The sequence below is a fragment of the Hoplias malabaricus genome, chromosome 17, assembly GCF_029633855.1.
Source record: "Hoplias malabaricus isolate fHopMal1 chromosome 17, fHopMal1.hap1, whole genome shotgun sequence".
Taxonomy (NCBI): Eukaryota; Metazoa; Chordata; class Actinopteri; order Characiformes; family Erythrinidae; genus Hoplias; species Hoplias malabaricus.
Genome location: NC_089816.1, coordinates 20,222,805 through 20,249,947, shown reverse-complemented (window position 1 = coordinate 20,249,947; position 27,143 = coordinate 20,222,805). Strand labels below are relative to the sequence as shown.

Here is a 27,143-nt window from a genome sequence, read left to right as displayed (position 1 = left end):
AGACACAGAGAGAACACACCACACCCCTCACAGACAGTCACCTGGAGGAAACCCACACATACACAGGGAGAACACATCACACTCCTCACAGACAGTCACCCGGAGGAAACCCACACATACACAGGGAGAACACATCACACTCCTCACAGACAGTCACCTGGAGGAAACCCACGCATACACAGGGAGAACACATCACACTCCTCACAGACAGTCACCCGGAGGAAACCCACACAAACACAGGGAGAACACACCACATTCCTCACAGACAGACACCTGGATGAAACCTACGCAGACACAGAGAGAACACACCACACCCCTCACAGACTGTCACCCGGAGGAAACCCACACATACACAGGGAGAACACATCACACTCCTCACAGTCACCTGGGGGAAACCCACGCATACACAGGGAGAACACATCACACTCCTCACAGACAGTCACCCGGAGGAAACCCACACAAACACGGTGAACACACCACACTCCTCACAGACAGTCACCCGGAGGAAACCCACACAGACACAGAGAGAACACACCACACTGCTCACAGACAGTCAGCCGGAGGAAACCCACACATACACAGGGAGAACACACCACACTCCTCACAGACAGTCACCTGGAGGAAACCCACGCAGACACAGAGAGAACACACCACACTCCTCACAGACAGTCACCCGGAGGAAACCCACGCAGACACAGGGAGAACACACCACACTCCTCACAGACAGTCAACCAGAGAAGAATGGCAAATTTATGTTGATTTTATCAAAATATGTCCTGAGAAAAGAGGTGTTTGACGTTTAAAGTTGCCTTTAAACTTGTGTGTGTTAATTTGACCCTCATTTCACAACTTCTCCACTCCCCTTCAGTCTCATGGTTCTCACTGAGCGCAGTCTGTTTACAGTCTTTTAAAGTGCTGTTTTGTTTCCAGGACTGGATGTGACATCACACGTGTCACTCATTTGAATACAATGAAGGAGACTGTGGCATCTGAAAAAGTATGAAAGAGCCAGGGATGATTAGTTTCACTGTTAAAGGAGAAATACGTGGAAATATCAGTCAGTTTTACTCTTTAAGATCATAACATGACTCTGATTACAGTGCAGTGATTGAATTATGCAGAAATTTTGTAAAATGCGTGGAAATCCACTTGAAGTAATAGCATTAGTTAGAGCAATGTAAAGGTTCTGTATGAACCACTACACGCCTCCAGTGTCTCTGAGAAAACTGCATTCGTTTATGTATTTTTTGCATTTGTTGGGGAAATGTGAGCAGTGTGGGATCATGGCGCAAGCTAAACTTTGCAGGTTACAGATATTAGAGCTGTTTTCTGGAGAAAAACAAGTCTAGTCACTGAGACCTTTGCATTTACAGAAAAGTCTCCTCTCATTGCAAGCCAGAGCTGATGATGTTGAACCACAACAATGCAGCCGTGTCTGTTTACGCAGTGTTTACGCAGCTGGAGGGAGCTTTCTGGTTTTCCCTTTTGTTTCACAAGAGGAAATAACTGCAGACTGCACTCAGGAAAGAGTTAGAAACAAAGTCTGCTTTCTGTCCATTTTCTTGAATATTCTGATTTCATATAAACAGCTGGATGATTAGACGAAAAGACATAGAGCACTTTTACACCTTTAAAAGCTATTTTTTACCAAAGTGTGACCTTAAAACACAGTGAGCTGGAAAGGCTTGGCCCGGGGTTTCTCAGGGTGTTTCACTTTGGGAAGGAAACGAATGAAATGCCAACTTATTCCTCACAGAGCGGTAAAGAAAGGCCACTTGCTGAAGGATGGGAAATGGTCAGTAATCACTGTTAAATGAGATTTGATAAAAGATAATCCACTTGCACCAGAAAAATTAATGGGAAAATAATTAAAACACACTGAGAAATGGAACGGCGCTGGACCTGGTGTCGCACTAAAAGCATTTTATTCCTGAGAGAGGCGAACCTCAAGCTCCACTGTCACATAAGCTCCACATCCACAGCTGTTTGTGTCCATCCTTCCACTGTGAGAAGAACAGCTCCGTGATACAGGTCTGAAAGGATGTGGAGATGGACAAAAAGGAAATAGACACAAAAGAAGATGGGAAGGAAATAAATGAAGAGTGGTCCCTCTTTCTCTTTGCTTTATCTGGTTGTGAAAGGTGTGTAAGAAGTGTTTTCCTCTGGTTCTTGTTTGTAGCTGTCTAACTGCACCTCGTCAAGGCCAGGGATGCCACAGTTAGTCTCCGTGGACTTCAGTCTTCCCCCGAACTCTCTGTCCTGCCTCGACAACTCCGCCGCTCACCATCGCATCGCTGTTAAAACCAACGCCTGCATCAAGAGGAAACCTGCCAGTGTGAGACACCATCCCTTCACAATGAGATGTCGTGCTGAATTTATCCCAGAGTTTTAACCAAACCACCTCTTTGCTTGTGTTTAGAAGGAGATGTTACAAAACAAGAGAAGAGATCTGAGAGAGAGAGTCCTGCTCAGAGACACGGAGGACAAACTGAAAACTGTCAGAACGTGTGCTGAGGTGGAGGAGAGTCAAGGTATTCTAGACTGATTGCTCTGTTTTATTTTCATATTTAAGATACCAAACAGTTCTGGTTAAACTTTAGGCCACAACTAAAACCGCAGCTCCACTGTGACATCGATTTAATGCACATTTGTGTCTCAGTCCTGAAACTAACACCCACTTTCTCCATCAGCTGACGTTTGCGAGGCCGTGGAGGAGGTGGATGAAGAGTCTCAGAAAATCCCTGCAGAGGAAAAGGAAGAGGATCTGCAAAATTCTTCTCAAAGAGCATCCACAACATCCGCCGCATCTGCTGAGACATCGGAGGAAGAGGAGGAGGAGGAGGAGGAAGAACGTTTCTCTGACAGAGATCACTTCCCCAGCTCCCAGCTCCCAGAATCCTCCTGGGACACAACCATGACTCTGGAGCTGCAGGGGGATGACTTCCTGCTGGACGCCAGGTGTGAGGTTGTCTCAGAGGAGCAGGGGTCTCTGTTGGAGGAAGTTCTTAGTTCTCTTAAGAGCCCCCTGACGTCAGCCTTAGCTCTGGAGTCTGAGGACGAAACTCGAGGGCATGAGGTGAGAACTTTTGTAATAAACTTATGTTGAAAGTTAAGGAGCAACAGGTAATGTCCAGGGTGTGTTCTCCCTGTGTCTGCATGGGTTTCCTCCACGCTCCAAAAACACATGTTGGTAGGTGGATTGGAGACTCAAAAGTGTCCGTAGGTGTGACATCTAGTGATTCTGGGTAGGGTCTGGACCCACCCCCACCCTGAACTGGATAAGGGTTACAGAAAATGAATGAAAGTTAAGGAAGTCATTTATTTCTCCTAAAATGTTTCTATTTTTTAGAAATAAGTTTTTATATCTAGTTTTTCCTGACAGTGACTAATATTAAAATACCAAATGAATAAACTGACTTGACTAGCTATCTTAATTTCCAATTGAGTCTTGTGGGTGCACACAAATCTTCTCCTGTCTAATCTCAGGTGGAATCTGTTCTGGAAAATGAGGCTCCAGAAGACTCAGCAGATCTCCCTGAACCCACAGATCAAGATTTAACCATGGAGGAAGATATAAAACCAGTTATAAACACTCTCTCTGTGTCAGATCCACATCTGGAGGACACAGAAGGGCCTCCAGAGCCTCTGAAAGAGGATCCTGCTGAAGAAGCTTCACCTGAAGAAGAGCAACAAGTGCCTGAAGCCGAGGTAGAGAAAGAGGAGTGGGAGGATGAGGACGAGCGGGACGAAGGGATGGAGGAAATGGATGAGACGCTGGAAGACGTTGTGGAAGAAGTGGGTGTGGAGCAGAAGGAGATGGAGGAGAACAGGGACGAGGGAGAGGAGACAGAGCATGTGAAAAACACTGTTGAAAATGTGGAGGATGCTGAGACAGAGGAAGAGCTGGTGGAGGAATTCACTGACGAAGATGCTGGAGAAGTGGATGTAGATGAAGCAAAAGCGGCGGAAGAAGATGAGAGCAAAGATGAGACATGTCCACTAGAGATGGAAGAAGAATGTGACGTCAAAATGAACTCTGAAGCTGAAGTTGAAGTCGAAAAGGTTCATGAATTTGGAGATTTGGATGAAAATAAAGAAGTGGTTTCAGTGAAGACGGTGGTCCAGCCTCAGGAGACCACGGAGAGGCCTTGCTTTGTGGTGACCACTTCTCTCGATCTCAGTGTTCCCAACAGAGCCTCCAATATCCCAAAGCAAGAAGAGGAAGAGGAGAAGGATGAAGATGATGAGCAACAAATTCAACCAAAGGAGGTCAGAGAGGAGGAGGGGGTCACTTTTAAGGGCCTTCGAGAAGACTCTGGGAGCAGTCAATTGGCTGATGACCATCTTGAAGTCCAGGAAACATTGAATAAACAGGACCAACCCAATGCTTCTGAAACTCGCCCTCGCTTCACCGTGGCTCCTGCCTGGCAGAGATCGCTCTCAGGTGGTTCCGCCAAGGAGGGGGCCCAGGACTTCAACGTCTCATCAACAGAAGAGGAACCCGCTTTCAAAGCGTCTCCGGACTCGAATCAGCAGTCCGATGCTGTAAAACCCGAACAACCCTCAAGTCCAGTCCGTGCTCAAAGTGTCCCGTCCACCCCCGTCCAGAGAGAGATGTTCCAGGCTCATGAGGAACCCACTCCTGAAAACCCCTTTGGAGTTCGCCTCCGAAAAACCGCCATGCTCCACATCTACACCTCTGAGGGAGACGTTCCTGGTATCATTTCCTCCACAGAACCAGAACCAGCAGAGACACACAAGACTGTAGAACCGGAGCATGTCGCCAGAAAGCCTGCCCTCCCTAAGAAACCTGATCAGATCCTTGACGGTGCTGTGAAGCCCATGAGAACATCAGGTAAAACCTAGATTTACATTTATTTTATTTACACTTCTTCTAAAGTGAAGGTGAAAGGACTGGGAAGGTCTCATCTCAAAGGTAAACGATGGAGCTCCATTAATCACTCTGAGTTTATACTCCTCTACTCCACACTTGGCATTGGGCATGGTGACCTTAGGCTCATGTGTAGGTGCTCCAGAGTGCTCCAGTTCATTTCGTGCTTTTCTACAGTGATTATACACGGTTGTATTTTTTATTTCTGCAGTGGATATCTTGTCAATAGTTTGTCTTCTTGGTTTAAGACCCCAGATATATTTTGTCCTTAACACATTTTTCACCTAAATGTCGCAGGATGCTCTGAGATTGTTGAGCAGTCAGAATATGATTCGTACGAATAAGAACATCCAAGCTGCAGTGCTGAACATACCTTCAAACCTTCACTGGGTTTCACTGGCTAAGTTTGAGCAGCTTACTCTTGATGCAGTGCTTATTTTGGTCATGTTTTTCTTCACAGATGTGGTGGTGGGTAAATCGACGGCGGAGTGCTCAGAGTCTCCGAGCTGGATCTCTGTGGCTCGTCAGAAGCAGAAGCTATTCAGCTCCCTGGAGGAATCCCCTGAAATACAGGTGGGTGCTTTTATTCTCACCTGCCTACTTCGGGAATTCACATTCACATCTGAATGGACCTGCAAGTCCTGCTCTCCACTGAATCCACACAGAGGGGTTTTCTTCTGTTAATACCTCGTGAATTATGAACTGATCTCTTAGACTTATTGCTGCTAACCTGCAGTCTTAAATGTTTGTTATTGCACTAAAGACAGCAGTCTCACTGTTTATATCACAGCCGTTCTTTCCGTGTTGTCACTTGGGAAATATGTGGTGGGGCTGTACTGGGAATGCACCTCAAATCTTTTTAATAATTAAACTAAAAACATGGGGAAGGTCAACAGTTTGTGTGTGAGATATTGCTTATTTTTTCAAGCTGGATTGTGTACACCAGACGAATATTAACGTGCTTATGAGACTATACTCATTTTGTGAACATGTTTTCATTATTATTTTGCAGGAGGAATTCAACAAAAAAGGTTCACTGCCAGATTTATCGAGTCCCGTCACCAAAGATCAGCTGAAACCTGTAGCTTCACCTGTTAAAGGTAAATAATTCATAGCAGAGTGAGGTCTCAAAGAAAGGGCTTGTGTTAACTGAAGGTTGTTTCTACTTGGACCTGAAATAAAACCAAGAAAACCAACTACAACCGCAGCGCGCAGTGTTTAATCTCGTTGAGACTGATAGAGAAGAAGTGAAGTCGATACAATGCTGCCCTCTAGTGGTCAAAAGCAGTACAGTAATTTTTGGCTGCACTATAGTCTCAGTGTTGATTCGTCGTTTTCTTCTCGGTTATATCAAAAGTGGGGGCGAATTTATCGAGTATAATTTATGTTTATTTATAATTTATAATGATCTAAGCCTAGGATAAATATATTACTGTTGACAAATATTTACTTGTGCATATAAATAAAACATAAAATATATGTGATTTAATTTTAACATTAACATAAGCCACATTTTATGTTTTTATTACATTTTTCCCTATTAAAATAAATTTAGTAAATAAATAGTAACAGAAAAATGTGCAGGAGTGTGTTCTTGAGGATGTGTATCACTTACTTTAATTTAAACCTATATTATTTAGTCATTTCACCTGAGTTCTGAAGTCATCCCATGGCATGTGTCTTATAACTGCACCACCACGGTTTCTGTCTTGTGCCCAGTGTCCTGCTCGTTGGAGATTGCAAAGCCTGGTTTGGTTGAGAAGGAGAGCAAGCGCAGTCTCAGTCACTCGGCTGCTCCTCTGGCTCAGGACGAACCTCCGTGGCTGGCCCTCGCCAAGAAGAAAGCCAAGGCCTGGAGCGAGATGCCGCAGATCGTCCAGTAGACGCAGCTGAGGTCATGAACGCCACGCTTCTGCTGGACTTGTGCACGCAAATACAGAGGAATACAGAGGCCTGGCCACCTTGGCCACCTCTAGTCAATGGATGTGTTTTGTTAACACTCCCTCTACAGAGAAGTGCACGTTTCACCACACAGTTACTGTTTATGTGCTGTATTTAACATTATACAATATCTGCTAAAGTGCAGCTTTACAGGAGAAGGCCACATACTGCTTTACCTACAATGTGTGTTTGTGTCAAGATTACGTTTTTTATTCTTTTTATTTTTTAATAGGTTATTTGGAGCATTTTTATCTGTCATTTCTTCAGGTTTTACTCAGTGCAAGTGTAGATGATTGAACACGAGAAATGTGACATGCATAAAATATATTTTACCCCTCTGTGTTAAAACCAGCAAATAAACAGAACCTGGGCGCTATAATATTTGCAGAAACGCTAGGATTGAATTCTCTGTAAAGGAATATTTTCATGTTAAATAAATAGACTTGTAGCGGACTAAGGGTTGACCCTATATTTGGGTGACAACCAGTGATGGCTCAGCCCCCAAAAGACTGTCCAAGACAGGAAGGTCAGTTGTCCCTCATTACAAAAACACAGTGCTAGCAAGGGCAGGTGTCTGTCAACTGATGTGACAGATCTGGACAGTTACCGTTCCTGTCCAGTGCTTTGGGTTGTGCAGTTTTATTATATTGGCTGCAGTCCCAGTGACTGGAGGAAACATAGCAATCAGGGTGAATTTGGGATGTTATCTAAATAGTCAACAAACTTTTTTAAGGCCATTAGTTATTTGGCCGGGGGCACTCAAACTTTTGCACACTGTATCAAATCATGGCAGAGCTCCAGATGTTTCCTCACACAAAGCAAAAGAATTAAACAGACTTGTGGTGAGTGTTTGGGCTTTAGTCTGAGGCTGTACACTTTCGGCGGAATGGATTTGAATGAAGGACAATAAGAGGTGGTTGTGGAGGGATTTGTTCTTTCATCTTTCACACCTTCAGACCTGATAAAGAGGAAGAACACCATTTAAATGTTGATTCAGGTTAAGGACTTGATCTTGTCTCAATTATTTTTCATTTTAATGCAGCAGTACATTTTCTAACTTGTAAAAAATGTTTTTTTTTTTTCACAAAAATTAGCTGCATCTTTGAGACATTTTCATTAAAAAAAACACTACCTGCTCTTATTAAGGAATAAACCTGATCATTAATCCAGAAGCCTTCCTAACTGTGGTAACTGTAATCATTTGGAAGAATCTGAAGGTGTCTTTCTATTTATTTTGTGTAATTTTGTTCTATTTTTGTATTAACTTTACCTGCACAGTTTTGTGACTTGTACATAAACATCTTAAAGAAATAATTTCCGCCTCCTCTCTATTTGCTGCTAGAAATCTGTTACACAGTGGAGCAGTGGCACACAAACCTAAGCCCTCACCCAATGCCAGGTGTGAACTACAGGGGTATTCTTCTCCATCTGATCCCTTTGGGACGAGTTTGAGTGGTGTTTGTGATGCAAAACTGATCATCCGACATCAGCCTCTGAGATCAGTGAAGTTAATGCGGCCGAATGAAATCAAATCCTCACAGCAATGCACAAAGTTTTAATGTAAAGCCTCTCCTGAAGAGTAGAGTCTGTGCAGCAGCAAACCCCTGATTAATGCCCTTGAGTTCAATGTAACAAAGATAAATAAGGAGCTTTCCTACTCAGCATCGTCCCAAACCGGTTTTATTGCAGTTTAAGAAGTCCTGTGTTTACACTGTCATCCACATCTTCAAAACAACTGCTGTTTTACTCTTCTCCATCAAACCATGTCTCAGATCAGCAGAGTCCTGTTTACACTGTCACTCTATTCTCCGTTCAGCCAAATCTGCTGTTTTATTTAGCTATCCATCACTCTGTCTTCTTCTTCTCCATCACTTTCACCTTCCCCTCCAGGGTGCTAAGGCGGTTCTCCAGGCTGGCTGTGTTTGACTCAGCGACACCCGCTGTGGCCACAGTGAGAACTGCGCATAAAATCACCAGGACACACACTCGAACCGTGGTGATGTCTGCACTAGCGCTGGGGTCGGTGACAATCCGAGCGAAGATCCAGAGGACCACAATGCTCTTCAGGATCCAGAACACTCTCCTCAGCAACGCCACACCAACACGAAGAACCACACACAGCAGCCAGTAACCGAGCAGAGCCAGCAGAGCGTACTTCACCACAGAGGACACACCCTCGGTTGTGAAGTGGGGGACAGACACTGGATCTGCAGCACAACACAGAGAGGGACACAACCTGTAACTCATATAGCCATAAAGGAAGAATAAAACAAAGGTGTACAATTGCCCTTGTTTAAAATTTGAGTTCCAGAATCCACCTCAAGGGGTCGCTAAAAACTAATATCAAAACCTGTAAACAGTAATCTAAGTTTGTTCCTTGTAGAAGCTTGTTTTTACTTATGAATAACTTAATTTCATTTAGAAAACCAGCAAATTCAGTCAAAGGAAATGCTGCCCTCCCCTGCAAAGGCGAAAATCGCAATATATTTTTCATAAACAGTTTTCTCCCACTTGATACAAGTCACAGGGTCAAGGGGATGGGGTCAGAGAGAGTGCTGGAAGTGTGCTGTAAGTGCCACGTTAGACATTACTAGTGCCTTATACACTACATGTCCAAAACATTTAGTAAATTCAGCTGGACACAGACATTAAATTGTCCACAGTTTGTACTATATCCAGTGCCAATACCTGACACCAGTCCAAAATCTAAACAAAACTTGCTTTTCTTGTATTTTACCCATCTGTAGCAGTGAACACAGACAAACACACACACAGACATACCCAGAACACCAGCGGTCTTAGATGTCTTGCTCAAGAGCATCTCAACTGTGAAGAAAATTATGTTCTTTGGTTTGAAGGCCACGGGCCGAAATTCATAAAGTAAATAAACAACAAACAGTTCACAAGAAATAGAACCGACACTGGCAGATAAAAAAATTGTGGCTCCTTTTTTCTGTGATTAAATTAGCCTCGTAAACAGATCCTGAGAGACTGAGCGCTCCTGTTCAGACACAGTCTCACAGAGAGAGAAAGAGCGAGAGAATGAGAAACAAAGAGAGAGACAAGTGAAGAGAGAGAAGAAAAAACACTCCCTCTTTTCTTACGCAACTTTGGACCCTGGACCCGTCTGACTGCCACTTCAGCTTCACTCTGCAACATGTTTAAAGTGCTCTGGTGTATTTTGGTCAAAAGTTTGCAGTCATCCCTTATATTAACCTGAATCCAGTTATTTTAAAAAGCACCCACCGGTGGCCCTCATATGATGGACGTGTGTCTCATTACATGGGACCAGTTGGAGTAGTGTTTGTGATCGTTTGTAATCAATCTGTTGAAAATGCAATCAAACCCTCACAGGAATATTCCGAGATCTAGAGTAAAGCCTTTGCAAAAGAGCAGTGGCTGTTACTGCAACAAACGTGGATCAAACTCATTTCATTAATGACGACTTTTGGAAATCTACTCAGATCCAGATGAATGATTGTACTTTGATAAGAAAGAAGCTTATGACCTACTCACCACCCAATCCGGTCGCTCGGAGGATCTCAGAGACATAAACAGCAATGACGTTCAGTCCACTGGCCGCACCCTCCGCCACAAACTTAAGCACCATCTCCACAAACTACACCGGGATAGAGAGAAAACAGCAGAGAGAGGGGCAGTGAGAAACAGAGAAGTGGGATCAGATCTGAGGTGTGTCAGCTGGTCTTTAAGAGCATGTTGTGAGTGCAGTGTTGTGAACGAGGTGGTCTTTATCCACAACAAGATAACAGTGGAGCATCAGAAATCATTAACCAGGTCTTGCTGCATTCACACAGAAGCCAAATGACATTCACTCCACTCCAAACCAGCAGCTGCAACAGATTTGTGGGAAAATACAAGATAGAGTGAGTGTCTAAGGAATATAAGTCTAAGACAACCCTTCCTTTACTCTATCCTAGTCAAAATATATATTAAATATAGGTTATTCTTTTTTTAAAGACATGTCTGAGGAGATCACACATAAGATGCACTCACCAAAACTCTCACAGACAGATAAACAACATTTAAAGTCTTTATCTTAGCGCTCTCTTCTCAGATCTGAAAAAGATCTACATTATGTTCCGGTGCCAAAAATGCATAAGATAATTTAATGGCTGTTTTGACTGGTCTCTGATTTGTCACTGTATTGTATGTGGCACCTGATACAACAATAAGTGCACCAAGGTGCGTCTACTTAACCAGCGACTCAACTAATGTGTGCAAAACGTACAGTCGAGCCCGAAATTATTCATACCCCTGGCAAATTTTGACTTAAATTTACTTTTATTCAACCAGCAATTTTATTTTTGACCGGAAACGACACAGACATCTCCCAGGAGATAATACGATGATGTACAAGAGGCATCATTGTGGAAAAAAAATATTTCTCAGCTTTTATTCACATTTGAACAAAAATTGCATGTCCAAAATTATTCATATTCTTTGCAAACTGTCACAGTCTATGGGAAAATCCAAAGTTCCATACCATTCCAAATAGTCCAAGCTGTTTTAAAGCATCCTAATTATCCTGATTCATTGGGAACAGCTGCTTTAATCAACTCAACAGGTGAAAAACAGCAGTTCTCTGCAGTTGGTCTGTGGACAGTCATGGCTAAAACAAAGGAGCTCACTAAGGACCTGCGGCTGTGCATTGTGGCCGCTCACAAGTCAGGAAAGGGGTATAAGGTCATGTCAAAATGTTTTTCAAGTTCCAGTGGCTACAGTGCAAAGTTTTATTAAAAAATACAAGTAGTTCCGCACTGTGGAAAATATCAGAAGATGTGGTCGGAAGCCAAAGGTGACACCTGTACTGGCCAGGAGGATAGTGAGAGAGGTGAAGAAAAATCCAAGGATCACCACCAAGGCCATCCTGGGCTCTGCTGGTGGTAACATCCCAAGGCAGACATTCCAACGGACACTGCACACTGCAGGGTTCCACGGACGCAGACCAAGGAGGACGCCACTTCTCCAGAAAAGGCACACAAAAGCACGCTTGACCTTTGCAAATGCTCATGCTCAAATGTGAATAAAAGCTAAGAAATATTTTTTTTCCACAATGATGCCTCTTGTACATCATCGTATTATCTCCTGGGAGATGCCTGTGTCGTTTCCGGTCAAAAATAAAATTGCTGGTTGAATAAAAGTAAATTTAAGTCAAAATTTGCCAGGGGTATGAATAATTTCGGGCTCGACTGTATGTAAAATTCCTCTGTGTGTGTTTTGAGGAGTGTGATCACAATGAGGAGTGTAAAAGGACAGTTGTTTGACAGCTGAGCACCCCTTTACACCACACGCACTTGACAATTACAAGTACACTACCTTTTCTCATACAAGGTCAGCAGCTTGCATGCTATTTAACACCTGTTACACACAAACACAGACACACACATAAACACATCTATGGTCCAATGACAGATGGCCAGCTGTAATAAATAAAAATTGTGCACAAGACCCCACTGTGTCTGTTTCAGCACAATGTAGAGAAACACCTGCTGCTTTCAGTTCGCACAGAAACAGAGCAAGTGGCTGCACGCTAAACATCAACTGCTATATGAGAGTCATACCATAAGGGCCATGCAGAACTGACAAAGGCTATTTTAATGTTTGGGGCAAGAAATTACATAAATAATACATACATTAATTACCTTTTCATTTACATACTGACCACTACATTCCCACATTTGTTTCTGTACATTTTTCTAAATACTACATTACAACACAACTAGTTTTATATAAACCTCCTTAAACATCATTAATCATTAACATCATTAATCATTAACATCATTAATGTTTAATAAAATAAACAGTTTTTCAGAATGCATAAATGTGTCATGAATCACTAATTTTTGCCTACGATCACAGCACTATTAAGTGCATCAACAGTCCAGAATTCAGTTGTTTTTTACTCCTCTGGCCAACTCTGAAACATTGAACATGGTAAATTTAAAATAATGTGCAGGTGCTCATTGAGAATCCCAAATTTTAGGAAACAGGTTTTACTACACAGTATGTATATACAGTGTATTTATTATAGTTTATTCCTTCCTGTAGCAACAAAAGAGCTCGAAAAACTCAGAAATTTAGAGTTTTGTCTCTTACACAAGGCAATAAATGCACAGAACTTTCTTCTTGGATCGACTACTGGCCGCTTTGCTCTTACCATGGATATAGCATCAAGGCTGTCTTTCCCAAACACTGACTCAAGGAACTCTACTGCTTTCTGGGTCAAAAAGAGAAGCAGATGAAGGAGGTAGGGAAGGACAAAATTAGGGCAAAGGATGAGGGAGGGGTGTGACAGGGGGTTAAAGGAGTATTAGTGGGCAGAAGGGTAAGACGAGGGGCACACAGAGAGGGAAGGGGAAAGTAATGAACACCAAGTTTATACACTCCACAGGGATGAAATAAAAGGCCAGTATTAAATATGTTAATCTGAATCAGTTACGATTAGGAAATAAGAAGACTTAAGTGATTAAAGTCAGAATGGTTAAAGAGGAAACTCAAAATCTATTACATAATTATAAAGTGGTAAAATCTGAGTGCACATAAAGTGCATGGGAATGTGCAGTCTCAAAGATAGATTTAAGTTTTTCAAATACATTTTAAAAATAGGGCTTCATATTTTTGCTATTTAATGTCCAGCATGTACAGCCCAATATAATAGACATATACAATTTGAAACATAATTTTTAAAGATTAAAATTGTGTGTATTCAGATTCAATAATAACTTTCAGTGAGTGAGTGGGCTTCAGATGTCTGGTTACTATTACCACCACTGTTAACAACTATATTTCTGTAAATTTCTCCCACAGGGAGCATTTAATATCTAAACTCTCTTAGTGAATAAGTTTACTTAAATTTTCTTAAAGTTTAATTGTGTGGCAAGTTTGTAAAATGTTTGTAATTTTCATTTAACCGAGAAAATGAGATTAAAATTGGGAAAACATGAAAACTTTTCGTTGCACCTTAAACGGAGCAACGGAGATATGTGAACTGCAGACTCGTTTAAGATGGAATGGCGAATTCAAACAAGAAACTGGCGAATCAACTCACCACTGTTTAAGGTGGAATTGAAAGTTTGAGCAGGAAGATACGTATGAGAACTAGACTTCAGCTGAACTGAGCACAATTTAAGATGGAATGGAAAATTCGTAGCTAACACAAAGTGAACTTTCTCAGAAGTAAACATTGTGAATTCACTGTATAACATTTTAATCAATAACACTAGGACTGTTTTGCAGTTAAAACTCACCTCGCAGAGTGTTTTTAAGACCGGAGTTCCGACTACGGACTCCATGTATCCGAGCCCCAGGTTCAGATACTCCGTTGGGGACACGGAGCCGAGCGAAGCGGGGCTGGGGTGCTCCTCGGTCGGGCGAGGCTTTTCACAATACCCCGCTGCCACCAACAGCAGAACTATACACATTCTAATGTACATGGCTGTTCTCTTTGTTTTTAACCACAAAAAATGCCTTTAATGCAGCAATAACTAAAATAAATTATACTTAAAAAAATATACAGGTCTGTAAATAAATGTTTCAAATATAGCTAGCTATAACTTTTGAGGTATACACACATCATAGACATACAGCAAATTAAAATTATTTTGATCTGTACTATATTGATTTTACTTCAAATTATTATTATCTAATATTATTTAGTACAAGGTATAGAGTTAATAATAAGCACACCAAGGCCACTTCAGTATAACCCCCCTCTGACTATATTAGGTATTGAAGGAGTTAAAATTAGCTCCAAGTCAGAATAATAATCCTTTTGTCTTGAGTAAAAAAAAGGTCAATAATAAATACTTTTTGCTCTAAAAAAAACTGCAGATAATTTCCAAAAGTAGTCACTTTGTAGGAAATATCCTTTTAAGCTGCTCAAGCAAATCTCTGCTTGTTCTGTAGTCATAAACAGCTTTTTTCCAATGAAAGAACAATCTTCTGGTGCTTTTCTTATTATCCACTTCTGTCCTCTTTTATTAAGCTGAGTGTAGGTCCTCAAAGCTTTCTTCAGGTTAGAAGCCTTCTTACTGCAGCTCTACGAACATGAATACAGAGGGGGAGGCATATGAAGGATTACACCCCAAACAGGGAGGAGGGATCTCTCAGAGGAGACCATACTGGGAGAGAACCACGTTTTGACGTGAAATATAGTTTGACAGAAAATGCTTTACCAACAATAAGCCAAAACCAGAGTGGTTTGATGGGAGATTATTTATTATGAAGAGTTTTATTTATAGAGGTTGTGAGAGGAACAAGGTACAATGTCTAAAACGCATAGACAGACATTTTTGTTCATCACCACCATTCATTCATTCATTATCTGTAACCGCTTATCCAATTCAGGGTCGCGGTGGGCCCAGAGCCTACCTGGAATCATTGGGCGCAAGGCGGGAATACACCCTGGAGGGGGCGCCAGTCCTTCACAGGGCAACACAGACACGCGCACACACATTCACTCACACCTACGGACACTTTTGAGTCGCCAATCCACCTACCAACGTGGGAGGAAACCGGAGCACCCGGAGGAAACCCACGCGGGGAGAACACGCCAACTCCTCACAGACAGTCACCCGGAGCGGGACTCGAACCCACAACCTCCAGGTCCCTGGAGCTGTGTGACTGCGACACTAACCTGCTGCGCCACCGCCACCAATGTGGTTATGTTAAAATAGCAGAAAATCTAAAAAAATATGTGGACAATTGCCTATGACGTGCATGTAGGTTGGTACCATTAATAGGTTTATTTTATTTTTCTGTAAAGAAAAAAATTACCTTAAAAACCTAGGCATCGTACAATGAATGTAACAGAAATGTAGAACAGTTTAAATTAAAATTTTATCAAAACTATTGGTTGTGCTCCAAAATGTATGTAAGAAAATTAAACTCCAAAAAGGGTGGAGCGATCACTAAGAGAAGGGAGGAAATCAAAATCTATTACATAATTATAAAGTGGTAAAATCTGAGTGCACGTAAAGTGCATGGGAATGTGCAGTCTCAAAGATAGATTTAAGTTTTTCAAATACATTTTAAAAATAGGGCTTCATATTTTTGCTATTTAATGTCCAGCATGTACAGCCCAATATAATAGACATATACAATTTGAAACATAATTTTTAAAGATTAAAATTGTGTGTATTCAGATTCAATAATAACTTTCAGTGAGTGAGTGGGCTTCAGATGTCTGGTTACTATTACCACCACTGTTAACAACTATATTTCTGTAAATTTCTCCCACAGGGAGCATTTAATATCTAAACTCTCTTAGTGAATAAGTTTACTTAAATTTTCTTAAAGTTTAATTGTGTGGCAAGTTTGTAAAATGTTTGTAATTTTCATTTAACCGAGAAAATGAGATTAAAATTGGGAAAACATGAAAACTTTTCGTTGCACCTTAAACGGAGCAACGGAGATATGTGAACTGCAGACTCGTTTAAGATGGAATGGCGAATTCAAACAAGAAACTGGCGAATCAACTCACCACTGTTTAAGGTGGAATTGAAAGTTTGAGCAGGAAGATACGTATGAGAACTAGACTTCAGCTGAACTGAGCACAATTTAAGATGGAATGGAAAATTCGTAGCTAACACAAAGTGAACTTTCTCAGAAGTAAACATTGTGAATTCACTGTATAACATTTTAATCAATAACACTAGGACTGTTTTGCAGTTAAAACTCACCTCGCAGAGTGTTTTTAAGACCGGAGTTCCGACTACGTACCATTGATAGGTTTATTTTATTTTTCTGTAAAGAAAAAAATTACCTTAAAAACCTAGGCATCGTACAATGAATGTAACAGAAATGTAGAACAGTTTAGATTAAAATTATATCAAAACTATTGGTTGTGCTCCAAAATGTATGTAAGAAAATTAAACTCCAAAAAGGGTGGAGCGATCACTAAGAGAAGGGAGGAAACATTACAGAAGAAGAGGCAGACAATGTATTTTTACAGCACTTTTAATAAACTGCAACACAGTAATTACTCCACCAATAACTAGGCAGGTTTTTAAATAAAAAACAGAACTACAAAAAAAAAGGGGCAACAAGCTTCAAGTGAATCACCCAGCAGTCTGTCAGGCAGTTCTTCCGCACCTATCACTAATAACGTCGAGGCCAACCCCTGTTCCTCTCAGGGTTATGAAACAAAACTAGTTTGAGGTGGAATGGAAATTGAGAGCAGGCTGGAACAGTTCCAATCTGAAGGATGCCACACATTCTTAACTATAAGCAGCAGTTTAAGGCGTAGACACTCAAGAGAAAATAGACTCGAGTCTGTGTCTTAAACCCTCCAGACTTGCTCCATAAGCTGGAAATGTGAGGGAATGTAGAGCTTCAGCTGATGGGGCTTGTGGTTGAATCAACCTTCTCCATCTGAACAACACCTTGTTGAGCAGTTGCTCACCAGTTTAGCAAAAAGCTACACGTGTGACCGTTGGTTTATCCGATGTAGATCCTGTGGAAGTCATTGGCGCCAAAGGCTGCATTACATTTGGGACACTTCCTCTGGCGAGTGTCGTATCGTGTCTTCACACACTCAAAACAGAAAACGTGGAAGCACTTCGTCAACACGGCATCCTTAACGCGGGAGTTACAGCATGGACACGTCAAACGAGCCTGAAAAGAAAAAGATTATATTTTTTAATTCATTCCTTTAATTAGAGGATGTGATAATGCAGATTCCAGTGAGAATATGGGCCTTCAGGAGGAAAACAAAAGCTGCCTGTTGTACCTTGTATTCATTTATTTCCTCGTTAAGTATCTCATCTCCATTGCGAATGTCAGCAGGTTTCTTGGCCTTCTCGATTTTCCGGCGCAGTTTGGAGATGTCCTCCTAATGATTAGAAAAATTAATAATGTTTAATTAAGAAATATTAAGGATTGATTTCTCCCACAAATGCTGCTTTGTTTGCTTGCTTGCTTTTGCAGTAGAGATGTACCAATATGGAATTTTATGACCAATAGAATAACAAATAAATACAATTGACAACAACAACTAACAAAAGACACAATCATAACTGTTGTTATCATTTGCTACATATGTAACATTAAGCAGATAATAATGCTTTTTCATTTATCTGCAAATATATTGTTTATCCTATTAGTGCAGATATCCTGATTGTATCATCCTACATTATTTATGACCAGGCAAAGAACTTCTCTCTCTGTGCACACATTTGTGTTCGTACCTGTGCACGGCGAGCGTTAAAGGATTCTTTCTCTCTGGAGATGCTGTTCTCAATCACCTCCTCTCTCACTGAGGTTAATCTCTGCTGCACTGACTCCAGCTGAGAACGAACCTCTTCAGACAAGAGAGCAGACTCCTGAGCCTGAAACGTACAGACACACAGAGACAGAGAGGACCATATTCATTTGTTAGAGTGGCTCTCAGGGTACAGTTTTAAACTTGTCAGCCGCAGCACAGTTGGGCATTGAGTGCCTTGCTTAAGGGCACTTCAGCCAGAAATGTTGAAAGAAAATAGCACTGATCCTTCACTGCACCCACACCTTTTTCCTGGGTTAAAGGGATTGAACCGGCAAGCTTTCAGTTCCAAGCTCACTTCTCTAAACTTTAAGTTATGGTTGAAGAAAGCCTTTTGATACAAAAGTTTAGATTAAGCCTAAGAAATGGTCGATATCCACTTATGTTCGAAGTCATGATTTAAATATTAAATTTATTATGAGTGTGGTTTTTATACCTTGCGTTTGTTCATGTCTAGAGCCTGTGTACGCAAGGCCAGCTCTCTCTCTGCAGCACTAATTGTGCCCTGCAGGAGGCGCTCCTTCTCCTCCAGCTTCCTCACAACCTGCAGCTGAGCATCCACCTGAGACACAGCGAGAAACATAGTTGGATGTGATTTTTTTTGTGGTAAAATTTTTGTCCACCAAAAACAGCTCAGAAAAACTCATTTTGTTATCCCAGCTTTCACAAAGAAGTGGAATTCAAGGAACCCATTTCGTACAGACCTGGGTTTTGAGCGTGAGAAGTTGGTCCGCCAGCTCTTCTTTCTCTTCCTTCAGGAGCTTATGGATCTGGTTGGATTTTATGCGCTCACTCATCAACTTGAAGTTGGCATCATCTTTCTCTCTGAGCTGCTGCATGAGGCGGATATTCTGCTCTTGCATGTCCTCAAAAGCCTGTCCGGTGACGTCCATCTCACTCAACAGAGCGTCCTCCTCCTGACCAACACACATCACAGCAAAAACAACCATCAACAACGCTAGGATAATGAGAGAAAAAGAAAAGTTGATTTGCCATTTCACGTTTCTTGATGAAGGCTATCTAGAAGGCATTGTTTAACTTCACTAAGCTTTGATGTGCGTTAATAATAGGTTTTTCTATTTCAGTTATTTCCGCTCTGGAGGTTTTAGCTTTGGGCTTTTTGAGATATGTATGGGTTACTTTTGTTTTATCTATTTCTTCATTAGTCCTGCAGCAGTCCTTTATTTTTCATTCATTCATTTCAGGTTCATTTGGGCTGTTACACACCTGCTTGGCGAGGGACAATTTCTTGTTGAGGATGTCAATCTGCTCATCTACTGATCGTATCTTCCTCAGAGCCTCTTCATCTGCCATCTTCTTCCCTTCCCTCCTCTCTCTCTCCTCCAGATCCCTCAATCTCTGCCGCAGTTCCTCCGCCTGAAACAAAAATACGTATTTCATCACATTAAATGCTAGGGGTGTTAAGAGTACCTGTGTTCATGGTTCGTTCCACACAGTCACACAGAGAATACACTGTATTTTCCATGTGACCTTTAGTCCATTAGGGTGAATGTGGTAATTTCACAAGCATTTATACCACCCAGAAACCTTCAACTGCTGTTTAATTTGCATGGCATTATGGGAACTGTAGTGGTTTGGGAGTGTTGCTATAGTAAATGTAGTCTTGTTGATCTCCCAGCCCTCTCAGAGCAGCGTAAAAGAGAGAGAGGCTCATACGCATGTTTTTATCTCTCACCTTTGGACTTGAAATGACTGTTTCGACTCTCAGGGGGACTACATGGCACTAAAAAATGTTGGCAGTTTGTTTGTGTAAGCGTACCTCAGCTTTGGCCTTCTTCTCTGCAGCCATTAGTTGCACTTTGTCTCTCTGCTCTTTTGGTGCAGAGCGATACATGTCCAGCAAGAGCTTCATCTCCCTCTGAGACTCCTGGGCTTTCCTGCATTATCATCAAGAACATTATGACAATGATCATTAACATACACATTTTAACCAAGAACAACACTGCCATCACTGTTCTTTTACCAATTCCTATAATTATAATTAACGACAAGTGTAACTTACTTAAGATCTGTCCTCACAATCTTCAGTTGCTCCATCTCCTTGCGTTTGGGTCCTCCAATCACAGCACAGCGTTCAGCAGGGGGTTCCTCTGATTGGCTAGTGCCCGGCTTCTCTTTCTCCTCTTTGACTGTTCCACTCACGCTGCTCCCACGTGGCGCCCTCTCTCTTTCTTTGTGTTCCTTTTCTTTTTCTTTCTCCTTCTTCTCTTCCTTTTCTTTCTCCTTTTCTTCTTCTTTTACTGTCACTTCAGTTTCAATTCCAGGTTCAGTTTTCACTGACACAACTGGAGGGTGGCAAACAATTGACAAACAGTCAAATGATTGATATCAGATTGTTCAGCGTGTAGGTTATCTATATTATACCTTTATTTACAGTTTCTATTTTCAGGAGACTTGCTTTAAGTATTTGTAAAGAAATCTGCAGCCACACCTCAAAAATACAGCCTCAGAAGTCAGAGGCATGCCCTGTAAGCAATTCATATAATCCCAATAATCCTAAATACCTCCACAGAAGTATTTCCTTCACCCATTTACAGTGCACTTGAGACAGAAACATGAAGGCAGCTGAGGTGTGTTTGTGTGGTTGTTTATATCAAGGAAAAAATACATGATACTTTTCATTTTCGTCTTACCAGGAGCTGTGGGTGTGGCTGAGCCGCTATCTGGCCCTGGTTTCACTGTAACATCTCCTGAGGGAGCATTTGGTAAAGGGGAGGCAGTCTCTTCTTTAATATCCATCTCAGTGCTTGACTGGGACTGGACAGCAGGATTGCCCTTGGCAGCACGGAACTGTAATGAACAGCGATCGTAATATTAAATATTTTACCTTTTTATCCTACTCACTCCCACATAATCCCCTCTTTGTTCTTTCTCACCTGGTTAAGATCTTGCTGGGCCTCTCTTAATCTGAGTTTGTATTTAACCACCTCTCCTTTCATCTGTTGGTTGTGGTTTTGCAGTGTACTGATCAGGTGGCGCATCTCACGATTTATTGGGCCTAATACCGAGGAGAAAGGGAAATTCTGCCTGTCAGCTTATAGACGCAGCGGATCAGGTCACATCCAGCTAATTAGTGAAAGTATGAGTTACCTGCTTGCTCGTTGGCGGCAAGTGTTTGCTCAAACTCGATCCTCAGCATCTCATACTCCTTTCGCACCTGAGCCAGTGTATCCTCCAGCTGAATAACTTCTGTACGAACCTTACGCTGCAGCGACACCTCATCATTCTGATACACACACACCAAATATTACTCATATTCTAAACAACACTGCTCAGTAAACACAATCATGTCTATATCTATGGCTAAGGCTTATATGCGCAATAATAATCATTAGGAAAATATGCCCAGCAGGTGTCATTTATTTCTTTATTAACATATGGTGTTAATGGAAAATACCACATCATCCAACATGTTTATGATCTAGTACTTTCCTATGGTTGGTATGAAATCAATAAAAAAAAAAAATTAAAAGGTACTCAAAGCAGAAGTTAATACGATTTTAAAACCTCTAGCTATAGTAGATAATCAGAGAACATAATCCGTACCTCCATGTGGTCGAGCTGACGGAGACGGGCCGCTCTGGTGGTGTTGAGGCGAGTTCTGGTCTCATCGAGCTGAGCCTTCAGCACCAGAGACTCGTTATAAAGCACAGAGAACTGTGACTGGAGACACCGATACTCTGAAGTTTCTCTCACGACTCCCTCAGCCCTGTTTATGAGCTCCGTCTGAAAAAATAGAACAGATGAAATAATCCACAATTAAAGTCAGAAAAACTGTACATTATAAACACTAAAACCATGGAACAGAAACATTTCTTGGACTTTTGATGTGTATGGATACCTTCATATTGTTGTTCTCCTGGATGACGGTCTGTAGATCCTGCTGAAGTTTCTGCAGCTCACTGAGCCGATTCTCCGCAAGCTCCCTGTTCTCCTCCAACTCGCTGTTCATCTCCTCAAACTGAGAGATGGTGAGAGAAAAAAGTTTGAAAAAGCTAGAGCACAGTCACTCTGGAGTGGAAAGGGACTAACTTCATTCCCTTACCTTTCTCTTGTTGATAGTGATGGTCCCACACACACTGCTGGCCTCACCACACACTTTATAGCCTTTACTGTTCACCTGGAGAAAGGAAATATGCTCTTGTTTGAAATTCACTATGCTCTCCTGTTTTGGTCTTATGATTATTTAGGATGTGGAGTAGAATATCCAAGGCTAAATAAGCTCTCTAGTAAAAATAAGCCTTGATTCTTACAGAAACTGTGCAGCAAGGAAAGAGTCAAACACACTCACCCGCTCCAGCACCTCTCCCAGATGCGTGTTGAGGCGGTTTTCCCGGCGTCTGAATTTTTCCGTGTCCCACTGAAGCTCCTCTATCAGAACTTGCAGCTCATTGATTCGGTTTTCAGCGCGACTGGCAGCTCGGCCCAGAGAACGGGACTAAAACAAGTTCACATCACCGCAGTCACAAACTCAAACAAAACCAGTCTCCCATCAAACAAACTATAAACATCTCAAATGCCTACTCACCTCATTGGTCATGAGAGTGTGTTTCTGCTTGAGGTCATCAGTCAGCTGACGAAGATGTTCGTTCTCAGTGGTCAGCAGTGAGTTGAGTTTGGCAGCAACTTCCCAGAGAGCTGGGTTTCCATCTGTACATTTAATGAAATAAAAACAAAACACAGAGTTATTTATAGTATACACTGATGTCATTTTTACATCGGATGTGGTGCTTCTTACCTGTTCCAGACTCCACGTCCTTCTGCAGCTGATCTACAGTGCTCTTTAAGCTCTCATAAATTTCCACCACACGATTGGCCTGTTTCCGGCTGGATTCCACCCGCTCCTGCAGCTCTGCCTCCATCTCCTCACTGCTGCTACTTGCCAATGTGGCCAGAAATGAGCTTGCTCCTTCCTGTTGACCTGAGAGAATAAAGAACATATTCACCCATTAAGAACTGTTACACCTGTTAAATTCTGCACTGTCACTTAGAGCTTACAGATCAGGGGGAAAAAGCTGTTGAGGGTTTTTTCTTTAATCCGGTTCGATTTCATTTAGATTAACTTATATTTTAAATGTTCATTTATTTTATACATTTTTAGAGTTGAGATCCACTATCACTTGTTGATGTGTCATTTCAGCGAAGACAAATTGTTATATTTGTGCTTCCATTCTGTCAAAAATATCACTGTATTTATTACAGCCCGTTAAACAAATAAATACCATTCACAAAACAGTCCTCAAATTTGCAGATAAATCCTACTGATTCCTGTAAAATGTATAAGTCATTTAAGGCTTTATGAACCATCAGCAGATGATCAAAAAATTGTAAACACAATTAATTACATCTATAATCCCTAAAATAGACGCTATTATTACCTCTGTCCTTCGCTCTCTCCTGATTAGAGTCTCCATCTGGTTCTGGAGTCCCTGGCTTTAGACTCCGCCCCTCAGTAGGCTGGGTTTCCGCAGGCTCGCTCCCTGATTGGTCATAGCTTCGAGCAAGCAGCCGCATGTTCTCATCAAACTGTTAAATGGTATAGGTTTTGTTTCACAGTCAACATTCAAAAACACTACAGCAAGCTGCACATACACACAGTACTAAGTAAAAATGTAACTCACCTGGTTCCAGTATCTGTTGAGGATAAGGAGACTAGCGTCGTCCGTAGCCTGACGGGTCTCTAGCCGCTCCACTCTTTCCCGCAACTCATCCTCAATAACCTTTAAGCAGAAATACAAAGTATATTTAGAATAATTAAAAATGTGTGTATGCATGTAGGGTCACACCTGGTGTTTGTGTGTGTACCTGTCTTTGGTCCAGAGCCTCTCCCAGTTTTCTGTTTTTCACCTGCAGTGCTTTAATATCTTGTTCCTCCTAAAAGAAACACAGACAGGATAATTAATCCACCACCATGAATGTGGTATAAGGGGTCTTGAATATAAAAAAATGGCAAAAATTTCATTTACTTTGGTGTGGTTAATGTTAATATGCAAGTTAATTTCAGTAGGTTTCAATGGAGAAAGAACAATAGAAGAAAAAGGAGAGATACACATGTGAACGTGAAATGAACAGGAAAAATTAAAGCAGTCAACCTTTGTTAATATTGAGAAAACAACAGGGGAAAAAAGACACAGTGAAAACTAATCAACATTTAAACAAGCAGGAATTCTCATTTTAAGCAAAGAGGCCCAAAATCTAGAAACTCTCATGTTAAATAGTAAAAGAGCTTAAAGACATTCCTAGTGGACTGCACTTCATCTTTATGTCTGTAACTTGGCTGATCTGAGATAACTCCTAAGTTCTGACCATGTTGGCGACTCCACCGAGTTTGATGACAGTTTCCACTGCGGTGCTGGCTGCTGCCGCGGTGCTCTGCCCCTGTCCGTCTTCTCCATCTTTTTCTCTGCGTTTCTCAGTTGGACCTGACCCTCCCGACTCACAGGGTCGCTTCTGAGCAGACATCCTTCTGCAACACAGTGAAAAGAGAAAACAGTGAGAAGGAGATAGAGGCAACGCAATGGTGAAAATACCCCATGGGGAAACGTAACAACTTGGACACAGAGCAGGACAGATGTTAAAGATTCAGGCTGCAAAGATAGATGATGTTATTCTAATTCAATTTAATAAACTGAAGTATCATGGTAAACTATCACTACAAAACTTTGAAAGGGTCACTGTTTGCATATGCCAAAAATAAACACTTATGATGAGACAAGAAAATGACTGACTTAAAGCACCACAAATTATCAAAACTCCGGTAAATGGCTCATGATTTAACCCAGCACTGGAAAATTTTCGGAGAGAGTGAAATGTCCTGAAATATATCTGGCGCTGGATCTATCACACGACGATCAGAAGTTTGATTCCAGTTAGTGCGCTCCTACAAGTGTGCTGAGCTCCAGTGACACTGCCCTGGTTATAGCTCCATCTCTCAGATGCCTTGTGCTAGCCACTAAACTTTGTATTATGTACAGAAGGAGTCCCAGCTAAAAGAGAGGAAAGGAACTGAATAAACTTTGGGGAGAGAAGTGAATTTAAAACCCTCAAAATAATCATCCTCACTTTGTAGTGAAACACGCTATTATTTAATGTTCCTCTGACCAGAACAAACTCAGATAATAAGACATTTTCAGAAAAGCGTATATATCAATATTTTGGCTAACAGGAGTCCACCTTAATTCATTTTAATACATACGAAGCGAGTGGGGAACTAGGATTAGAGCGATTTAAAAAGGGGTAAATATAAATTAAACGAGAAAATGCCCCGAAGAGACGAAGAGGAGCTGCGAGCTTTTTCTCCTTTTATTTTTTACCCCTTTTAAAATCGCTCTAAACCCAATTCCTCACTCCCTTCGAATGTATTAAACTGAATTAAGGTGGATTCTATTAGCCACAGTACATCGTTTAAGGTGGAATTGATAATTCCAATTAGAACTGGCCGTAGAACCAACAACAAACAAAACACAATTACGCTCTAACAACAGCCTCAGTACAGAGCCTTCTTCATCAAAAGCGTTAAATAAATACATATAATGATCGTAGTTCACAGTACAAACCTTGTTTCGGAGTATTTAAAGGATAGATCTGTAAATGTTGATGTAGAGCAACATTGAGGCGGAGCTGCGGGCGGCTCTGAAAGGGAATCGAGCTGCGGCTGAACACAACAGCGCCCCCAAGAGCGGGGCGGACCAACACACAGGGCCGGAAAATGGTTTTACACTCCTGTGACACTGCTGTTACATCTATAAGGTGGACCAACGAGGTAGGAGTGTCTCTAGAGTGGACAGTGAGTGGAGACAGGGTTTAAAAACTCCAGCAGCACTGCTGTGTCTGATAAACTCGCACCAGCACAGCTCACACTAACACACCACCACCACGTCAGTGTCACTGCACCCACCACCCAAATCATACCTCCTCCGTGGGGGTCCTTACCAAGCAAGAACAGGGTGAAAGGGGGTTGACAACGTACAGAGCAACACATGGACTACAGTATGTAATTGCATAATTAAAGTTTGCATAGCTTAATGAATATGCATTTAGCCCGCCACCACCTTGACCATCGGCTGCTGCTGGAAAGCCCCATCCCACAAACTGACGGGTTTGTTTTTTTAGGTTTCTGACGTAATTTATTCTGCCTGTTTGATTCCTTGTTTTTGAGACAGTTTCAAAGAAAATGGTTCAGCCCTGGTGTTTACCACTTATTCACTCCTGACACATCTTCAGCAAATAAAAACGTGTTTAAACATTCTTAAAATGTAATACAAAAATAAAAATAAAATTGTACAGCTAAAAATAAAGCCTGTTTGACTCTACAGGTCCATACAATGAATGTCATGTGAGCTTTTTCCACCTGAGGCAGCTGGCAAAGGTGAAGCCATTTCTCACACATGAGCACTTTCAAACAGTAATCCATGCCTTCATCACATCCCGGCTGGATCACTGCAATGCAATGTATTTTGGAGTCAGCCAGTCCTCCCTCAGACGTCTCCAATTGGTACAAAATGCTGCTGCCCGACTTTTAACGGGTTCGTGTAAGAGGGAACAAATTTTAGAGAACATTTTAAGATTATCTTATTTGTTTTTAAATCTTTAAATGGACTCGCCCCACCTTATCTCACTGAGCTGCTACATCCCTATGTCTCTGCTCAGTGCCTCAGGTCAGCTGATCAGCTGCTCCTGGAGGTGCCAAGGTCAAAATGTAAGCTCAGAGGTGATAGAGCCTTTTCATTTGCTGTGCCAAAACTGTGGAATAGCCTACCATTACAGATTAGGCAGGCTTCTTCACTTTCAATTTTTAAAACTTATCTCAAAACCCATTTTTATTCCTTGGATTTCAACCCAGCATGAGACTTTTGTTTTGTTTTATTAGTTTTGTTTTTATTTAAGTTATTTATTTTTCCTTATTGGTTACTTTTTTTATTTTGTTTTATAAACATATTTTGTACAGCACTTTGTTTCAGCTGTTGGTGTTTTTTAAAGTGCTCTATAAATAAAGTTGAGTTGAGTAAT

At 41.5% G+C, this 27,143-nt stretch overlaps 3 protein-coding genes across 7 annotated transcripts in view; 1 reads left to right on the top strand and 2 right to left on the bottom strand.

Annotated features, from left to right (window-relative positions):
• zgc:66433 (uncharacterized protein LOC321250 homolog) overlaps positions 1-8,153 on the top strand; it is a 33,588-nt gene extending 25,435 nt beyond the window's left edge. For all 3 annotated transcript variants that reach the window (XM_066650053.1, XM_066650052.1, XM_066650054.1), the window contains 7 exons: positions 2,180-2,335; positions 2,420-2,531; positions 2,691-3,076; positions 3,487-4,855; positions 5,352-5,464; positions 5,904-5,991; positions 6,611-8,153. In XM_066650053.1, coding sequence (XP_066506150.1) covers positions 2,180-2,335; positions 2,420-2,531; positions 2,691-3,076; positions 3,487-4,855; positions 5,352-5,464; positions 5,904-5,991; positions 6,611-6,774 — 2,388 coding nt within the window. In that variant the 3' untranslated portion in view covers positions 6,775-8,153. The remainder of the gene's footprint in view (positions 1-2,179; positions 2,336-2,419; positions 2,532-2,690; positions 3,077-3,486; positions 4,856-5,351; positions 5,465-5,903; positions 5,992-6,610) is intronic.
• A 279-nt stretch (positions 8,154-8,432) lies between these two features.
• On the bottom strand, positions 8,433-14,891 carry si:dkey-74k8.3 (voltage-gated monoatomic cation channel TMEM109). 2 transcript variants are annotated; one of them, XM_066649788.1, is made up of 4 exons: positions 14,101-14,891; positions 13,011-13,070; positions 10,349-10,451; positions 8,433-9,039 (listed from the first exon to the last, which is right to left on the bottom strand). In XM_066649788.1, the coding sequence occupies exons 1-4, from the start codon at positions 14,284-14,286 to the stop codon at positions 8,678-8,680; spliced, it is 711 nt and encodes a 236-aa protein (XP_066505885.1). In that variant the 5' UTR covers positions 14,287-14,891; the 3' UTR covers positions 8,433-8,677. The 2 variants fall into 2 exon arrangements, with proteins under 2 accessions (XP_066505885.1, XP_066505886.1); XM_066649789.1 differs by lacking the exon at positions 13,011-13,070 and having other exon boundaries at positions 8,438-9,039.
• A 1,901-nt stretch (positions 14,892-16,792) lies between these two features.
• Positions 16,793-25,825, bottom strand: rnf20 (ring finger protein 20, E3 ubiquitin protein ligase). 2 transcript variants are annotated; one of them, XM_066648986.1, is made up of 22 exons: positions 25,691-25,825; positions 24,441-24,600; positions 23,940-24,008; positions 23,756-23,854; positions 23,513-23,660; positions 22,873-23,055; positions 22,663-22,784; positions 22,426-22,572; positions 22,180-22,254; positions 21,976-22,095; positions 21,681-21,860; positions 21,225-21,360; positions 21,011-21,132; positions 20,768-20,924; positions 20,137-20,419; positions 19,894-20,011; positions 19,341-19,490; positions 18,818-19,030; positions 18,550-18,675; positions 18,040-18,180; positions 17,583-17,684; positions 16,793-17,467 (listed from the first exon to the last, which is right to left on the bottom strand). In XM_066648986.1, exons 2-22 carry the CDS (start codon positions 24,594-24,596, stop codon positions 17,291-17,293), a joined length of 3,024 nt encoding a protein of 1,007 aa, XP_066505083.1. In that variant the 5' UTR covers positions 24,597-24,600; positions 25,691-25,825; the 3' UTR covers positions 16,793-17,290. The 2 variants fall into 2 exon arrangements, with proteins under 2 accessions (XP_066505083.1, XP_066505084.1); XM_066648987.1 differs by lacking the exon at positions 25,691-25,825 and adding an exon at positions 25,606-25,683.
• Between the last annotated feature and the right edge of the window lie 1,318 nt (positions 25,826-27,143).